Genomic DNA, 7,897 nt, shown 5'->3' with positions numbered 1-7,897 from the left:
GAAAGAAAGAAAGAAAGAAAGAAAGAACAAAATGCCTGCACGACGGAGAGGAAGACGAGTACCAGGACAAGGGAGAGGAGTGGGACAAGGACAAGGGAGAGGAGTGGGACAAGGACAAGGACAAGGGAGAGGAGTGGGACAAGGACAAGGGAGAGGAGTGGGACAAGGACAAGGGAGAGGAGTGGGACAAGGACAAGGGAGAGGAGTGGGGCAAGGACAAGGGAGAGGAGTGGGGCAAGGACAAGGGAGAGGAGTGGGGCAAGGACAAGGGAGAGGAGTGGGGCAAGGACAAGGACAAGGGAGAGGAGTGGGACAAGGACAAGGACAAGGGAGAGGAGTGGGACAAGGACAAGGACAAGGGAGAGGAGTGGGGCAAGGACAAGGACAAGGGAGAGGAGTGGGACAAGGACAAGGGAGAGGAGTGGGACAAGGACAAGGGAGAGGAGTGGGGCAAGGACAAGGGAGAGGAGTGGGGCAAGGTAGAGGATGAGAACATGTGGCCAAATGCAGAAGACCGGGCAGATTAGAAGATTACTTTGTTTTTGTTATTACAGTATTATTCCAGTGCTTTTTCTGTTTGTATATCTTGCAGCAATGTCCTTTTACAAATAAAGTCTTTACTGCAGCAATTCTGTCTCTGTCTTTTTTTTTTCATAAACTGTACATTCTATAAAGCTACTCTAAGATGGTCATTCATTTTTTGTATTGAATTTCTGCAGCAAAAGAAACAAAATGCATGCATTTACTAAACCCAACAAAACAAAAACTGTAGAGAGGCATCAAAAGAAATTGCATTGCAAAACACAATCTATGATCAATACAATATACTGTCTATTGTATAAGGGCAGACCTGATACATAAAATAATGCAGTTTCTGTAATTTCAGCTGATGATAGTGTTTTTTTTGTCATTGTGTTATGATTGACTAAATGTTCCTGTTGGAAGAGAACATGTGTTAGTGTTTTGAATAATTATTTGATTTTGAAACATGTTTGCAGTGTTTTGTTAGACATAGTGTATTGTGTTAGTGTATTATTGTATTTTGTAAATTCGTTTTGGAGTTTAGTTTACAATGTGTGATTTTGAGCATGAAATTAAACGTTTTGCCAATTGTGTGTTTTAGGTGTGTTGGTGTGTTAAGAGTTTAGGAAACTTGTTAAATGTATTGAAAAAACTGTCATGGCGATTGTAAAAAACTGTAAATGATTGTCCCTCTGAGTGCAAACCAGACGTGATGGCGTATGGTGCAAACCAGACGTAATGTTGGTTGACTGTGCCTTAAATTCAGAATACATCGCAGACACTTGATTACCCCACACAATCACACGTACTCCTCCATGTTTCACAGTGGGAACCAAAAATGTGGAGATCTTCCGTTCACTCACTCTGCATATCACAAAGACACAGAGCACAGAATCAAATATTTTGACTCATCAGACCAAAGCATACACTTTCACCGGTCTAATGTCAATTTGTCATGTTTCTTGGCCCAAGTCAATCAATTAAATCAATTGTTACAAGATGTAATCAAAATGTATTTAATAATACATTTTTGCAATTGATCAACACAAACAAAATCCACAATGTCAATGTGTAAAATAAAATCTATAAATTATTTGAAATTACAAATACAAAACAAAATAATTGATTGGTTAAATATTCACCTATTTTAGTCAGTATTTAGTAGAGGCAAATTGGGGAGCAATTACAGCCAATAATTTATTTGGACCCATGGCTGTAATTGCTTTGTACATCTAGACAGCAATGTTTGCCCATTATTCCAAGCAAAATTGCTCAACCTGGATGTGGATCTTTGGTGAACAGAAAAATTCAACCTTTCCACATATTCCCAGTTTAATTGACTGGATCCCTCCATTACATTGACCTTTTCCTTTTTAAGACATTACAGTGCAGCCCTGGCTTTGTCACCAACCCTGTTTGTAACTTTTATGGACAGGATATCAAGGCGTAGTCGGGGTGGGGAGGGGTTACAGTTCGGTGGGCTGGGGATGTCATCGCTGCTATTTGCGGATGATGTGGTCCTGATGGCATCAACAGTCTGTGACCTTCAGCATTCACTGGACCGGTTCGCAGCCGAGTGCAAAGTGGTTGGTTTAGGGTTAGGGTTAGGATGAGAATTAGCACCTCTAAATCTGAGGCCATGGTTCTCAGCAGGAAACCGATAGAGTGCCTCCTCCGGGTAGGGAATTGAGGCTTTACCCCAAGTAAAGGAGTTCAAGTATCTCGGGGTCTCGTTCACAAGTGAGGGGACAATGGAGCGGGAGATTGGCCGGAGAATCGGAGCAGCCGGGGCGGTATTGCATTCGCTTTACCGCACCATTTTGATGAAAAGAGAGCTGAGCTGAAAGGCAAAGCTCTCGATATACCGGTAAATGTTCCTTCCTACCCTCACCTATGGTCATGAAGGCTGGGTCATGACCGAAAGAACAAGATCGCGAAAACAATCGGCTGAAATGGGTTTTCTGGGTGGCTGGCTTCTCCCTTAGGGATAGGGTGAGAAGCTCAGCCATCCGTGAGGAACTCGGAGTAGAGCCGCTGCTCCTTTGCGTCGAAAGGAGCCAGTTGAGGTGGTTCGGGCATCTGGTAAGGATGCCCCCAGGCATGTCCAGCTGGGAGGAGACCTCGGGGTAGGCCCATGACTAGGTGAAGAGATTATATTTCGACACTGGCCTGGGAACGCCTGGGGATCCCCCAGTCAGAACTGGAAAATGTGGCTCGGGAAAGGGAAGTTTGGGGTCCCCTGCTGGAGCTGCTGCCCCCGCGACCCGAACCGGATAAGTGGATGAAGATGAGAAATTACAGTGTGGCTTGGCTGTATTTTTGGGGTTAATGTCCTGCTGGAAGATTCTTCTTCTACCAAGTCCCAGGTCTCTTGCAGACTTTAGCAGGCTTTCTTTTTGCCACTTGCCGATAAAGAACAGTTTTGGGAAGCACCTCTATTTTTTTAATAAGCACAGTGTCTCCCAGCTCAGCCATGTAAGACAGTAACTCCTTAATAGATGCCATAGGGCTCTTGGTGGCTTCCTGACCACCTGACAGATTCATAAATGTGCCATATTAACTCCATTGGATATTCAATGCCGTGAAAATATTCTTATATCCTACAGTCTACTCCTGATTGGTGATTTGAAGAGCCATATTTCGGATTCGCTGTAAATGTTCTTTCATCTTTGTGATGTCGCTTTGATTAGGAGTTTTACTAACCAACTGATTAACTTCCCAGACACAACTGTATTTGACTTAAAATCATGTGAAACATGTTGATTGCACACAGGTGGACTCCATTCAACTAATTACGAGACATTAAAGCATTTGGTTGCACCACAGCTCAGTCAGGTGTGTCATAGCAAAGGGGGTGAATACTTATGCAATCAATTATTTTCTCTTTTATATGTTGTGTAATAAAAAAAACTTTCAGACATTATAGACTTTTTGTACTGGTCAGTTGCAAAAACACCTAATTAAGTCAAATTTCAATACATGGTGTGAGACAATAAAATGCGGAAAGTCAAAGGGGTGAAAGCTTTAGAGAGCCACTGTACTACACTGATGTGATTATTGTTCATGAAGCCTCCACAATCCCCAATGAATGAATCATCAACTTTTTAATGTAGATACAGTTTCCTAATGCTGGTGAGACATTCTTTGTGGGGACTGTGGATATTTAGATTTTTTAGGATTACCCACCAGATGCCTATTTCATCACATTTTTAATCTTTCTGAAACACATTTGATCAGCTCATTCACTGACTGAAGTCTCATTGGTTGTCTGTAAACTCAAATGGTCTATAAAAAGCACATTTTGCCGTTTAGCTACAATAGAGCATCAATCTCAGCTTCAGAACTAACTTTTTCCTATTTTAAATCTTCACTTGAACAGGTAAGAGTTTCATAGTACACTCTACTGTAAAATGTGGTATTCATGTCTACAGTAGATTTAAAAATAATGTCTTCTTAATTTAAAGAAGTCCTGGCAACCATGAAACTACAAGTTCTAGTGATGTGCCTAGTGATGTGCCTGTGTTCCTCCATTCCTGTAAGTTTTCTAGAATAACAAAATTTGTCCTGCTCTTTACAAATCCATAGTTCAAGACATTCTACATATTCCATCAATTTCTTCGTATTAAAATAAGAAAATAATTGACTTATGTATCATGGGCTGATTGTTCACAACTTTAAATGTGGATGTATTTGTACCGTAATAACATTAATTCTGGAATTCTTTTTGTGGGTGCAGGTGTCTAAGAAACATAATAGAGAGGAGCGCTCTTCGAGTCATGAGGTCAGTATATCCGATTACTGATTGTTATGTGGTACTGTCTATGATAGTCCCACAATACAGCTTGCACGTTTAGTTTAGCTTCCTACTTCCTACTTTCCAGTAACTTTAATTCTCATCTTTCTTCCTATTACAGGGATATAGGGGTTTTATGGGGTTCCACCCCTATCCTCAGTACTACCCCCAGCCTCCCCAGAGTGACACCACCCTGATGGCCCTGCTGCCCTTACTATTGGCCAGACGCACTGCTGCTTCTGCACCGGTTCCTGCACCCCTTCCTCCCCTGCCGGCCCTACCTGCCTTACCACCCCTACCTCCTCTACCTGCCCTACCTGCCCTACCTGCCCCACCTGCCATACCTCCCCTTCCTGCCTTACCTGCCATACCCCCATTTCCTGCCATACCTCCCTTTCCTCCCCTACCCGCCCTACCTGCCCCACCTGCTCTACCTGCCCTACCCGCTCTACCTGCCCTACCCGCTCTACCTGGCCTTCCTGCTCTAGCTGCCCCAGCAGCCCCAGCTGCCCCAGCTGCCCCACCAGCTCTACCTTTAATTCCTTTCCTAACTTCCCTTTTTGGAAGGAAATAAAAATGAAATGGCCATTTCCAGAAGTCGGGAGAGAAAAATTTACTCCCATGTCTCTACCTTGTCTAGTTTAAAGCTAATAACAAATAAAATTAATTAAATTAAGACCTGTCTTTATGTATGATTTTAGAAATTAATGAGGCAGTCATGCTCGTTTGGTATATTTTTGTGGACTTGAACCCATAGATACCCCAGTGGCCATACTTAACTGGAATAACCAAGCCACTATTGTTTTTTTTTTCTTTGTCTTTTGTTTTGTTTGCTTTACACAGGGAACCATATTATTGTAGATGGGCTTGGAAACTTGTCCAACCTCACCTGTGTGCTCAAAGGTCTAACATGATTGTGAAAAAACATTGGATAGACTAGGTAAACAGAATGGCACCAAAGAGCTCTCATGAAACAGTGACATGCTGGAGCAATACAAAGAAATAATTAATCACATAGTGAATGTAATATTCTAGTAAAACTTAATAAGTGTTTATACATTTTATCTTCAACAGAAACGGGTATGTTTTCATTCATTTTCAGCCCTTTGTATTGCATGACTGTAGTCAGACTTTGTGTAGTCACTGGGTAATTTATAAATATTGAATCTTTATTATAGATATAGGGTTCAGACTTTAGAGGAGGACACAAAATAATCAAACACTTATCTGTAAATGCCTTGATAAGTGTCTCCATTACTTTAATGACCAACTGCAGTATTAGTAAATATGGAAGATAATATTCATTACCACACTCGTTCATTTTCAGCCCTTTGTATTGCATGACTGTAGTCAGACTTTGTGTAGTCACTGGGTAATTTATAAATATTGAATCTTTATTATAGATATAGGGTTCACACTTTATAGGAGGACACAAAATAATCAAACACTTATCTGTAAATGCCTTGATAAGTGTCTCCATTACTTTAATGACCAACTGCAGTATTAGTAAATATGGAAGATAATATTCATTACCACACTCGTTAAACATTACTATTATCCAATTTGTTACACTCTATGAATTCATTTTGAAAAGGAAGTATGCTTATAAATAAACTGTTGTCAACCTGATGGCTAATATATATATATTAAAAGATGACAACACATAATATTAATATGTATATTTTAGTCAATTTGCAGATGGTCCTATCCAAGTGCATAGATTAAAAAAACAAAAAAACATCTAGGTTAAACAACCTTAGAGCGTAGTAATGCCATTGTAATCAGTTAATTCATTTTTGGCAAAAGTTGGTGCCGGAAAGAACAACCTACAAATAATAAATAATAAAGTTTACCAATGACATATAACTCAACAAATGACACATGTATTAAGGCAAGTAGATAGATAGATAGATAGATAGATAGATAGATAGATAGTAACAATAAGTAACTATTCAAGTAATTATTCCATAATCATAAATGCCATTCATACCTAAATAAGGTTGTTGAGTCATACAACACATGAAGGGACACCATGAAATATTAGTTGTGGCCAAAGTATGGTTTTGAAAGAAAATACAATACTATATAGTGGAACAATGTCAATTTGAAACTGGTTTAGCCCAGTCTGAAAGAGGACAACTTTAGATTATTTCTGTCATTTCATGAATGCCAAACTTAGTACAGGACTAGTGCTATATATTCTCAAACATTGGAACTTCAGGGCGAGATAAAAAAAAAATTATACTAAAGTAAATATATATTTTGAACACAACAATGGGTTAAAATTAATTTCCCCAAAAATAGTTAGGTGTAATACAGTACAATGTAATTAATGGAATACATAATAGGCACCGCTTCTCTCCTGGTTTTCATCTCTCTGTAAGGTTATTTTTTTTTGTTTCTCCTGTTCTGTTATTTTTCTAGTAGTTTTTATTGTTTTGTTTTCAGTTACAGTTCTAGTTTGGTATTCCTTGGTTTTCAGTACCTAGTCATGTATATCTATATTTACCATTCTAGTATCGTATATCTATGCTTGGTCCTTAATTTAGTCTTTAATTATCTACATTGGATTCACCTGTTTTTCTATCCACCTATTTGTAATTAGTTTCTCTATTTAGATGAGTTCACCATTCAGTTTCTTTGTGAGGTATTGTTGATTTGCTGCGACATACTAACGCTTGAGTGGTTTCTTCCAAGCGCTGAGTTGTGTTTTGGTTTCTTCCATTTCCATTTTTTTCTTAATTCTGTGTAGATTCTGGATTAATAAATATAACACTGACCTCTAGTGGATATGTTAGTTTTACGTGCAAGTATGTTGGCAAGCACCTATGCGAACGTCTGTGTACGAGTCCCGCACAGACGTTGTTACAGAACTTTACAAGCTCCTTATTAAGCCTATTAATCCAGTTATCTGGCCTACCAGTTGACCTTAGCTTTAACTTTGACCTACCTGCCTGTTTGCTGATTAAGTACTTCTGCCTGTTTCTTGATATTGAACCTTAGCCTACATGTTTTTGATTCCTCGCATGTTCCATGATTGTGTACCTTTGCCCTCTCTTTGGATTTCCTGTTCTTGATTAAACCTGCCTTGACTACGATATTCCTGCCTTGCCCTTTGGATTATCTGTACAGAACAATCAACGCACCGCATCTGGAACAAATACCTGTTCTCAGTGTGTTTCATGCAACCCACTATCTTCCTTTTGCGTACATATAACACGGGTTCATGCTTCACAAATTCATGCTATGCACACGCCAAAGTCCTTTTTTGTGTGCAGTTGAGACGCAATCTCCTCCCATTAATAATCACGGTGAATAAATTTGGAATTTAAGGTTTACCTTTACCCTTTGATGTTCTTTCAAGGAAAAAGTTAATTTTCGGCTTTTAAACGATTCGTGAATCTTCGGGAAACCCGAGCCTCGATGATGGTGACGTCAAATAGGTTTAAGTTGGTGCATGTCAATGAAACTATTTTCTTCACCATCATCATTCATGGGAGATCGCGTCTCAACTGCACGCAAAAAAGGAATTTGGCGTATGCATAGCACGAAATTGTGAAGAGTGAACCCGTGTTATATGTA

The 7,897-nt window shown here is 39.7% G+C and overlaps 1 protein-coding gene across 2 annotated transcripts; it reads left to right on the top strand.

Annotated features, from left to right (window-relative positions):
* The first annotated feature begins 3,846 nt into the window (after nt 1-3,846).
* LOC105008575 (protein diaphanous homolog 1) lies at nt 3,847-5,680 on the top strand. Of its 2 annotated transcripts, none has more exons than XM_010867906.5 (4): nt 3,847-3,901; nt 3,987-4,057; nt 4,259-4,303; nt 4,437-5,678. In XM_010867906.5, the coding sequence occupies exons 2-4, from the start codon at nt 4,001-4,003 to the stop codon at nt 4,887-4,889; spliced, it is 555 nt and encodes a 184-aa protein (XP_010866208.1). In that variant the 5' UTR covers nt 3,847-3,901; nt 3,987-4,000; the 3' UTR covers nt 4,890-5,678. The 2 variants fall into 2 exon arrangements, with proteins under 2 accessions (XP_010866208.1, XP_010866209.1); XM_010867907.5 differs by having other exon boundaries at nt 3,848-3,901; nt 3,990-4,057; nt 4,437-5,680.
* Nucleotides 5,681-7,897: the final 2,217 nt, after the last annotated feature.

The sequence above is a fragment of the Esox lucius genome, chromosome 25 (genome assembly GCF_011004845.1).
Source record: "Esox lucius isolate fEsoLuc1 chromosome 25, fEsoLuc1.pri, whole genome shotgun sequence".
Taxonomy (NCBI): Eukaryota; Metazoa; Chordata; class Actinopteri; order Esociformes; family Esocidae; genus Esox; species Esox lucius.
This window is presented reverse-complemented; position numbering and strand designations above follow the sequence as displayed.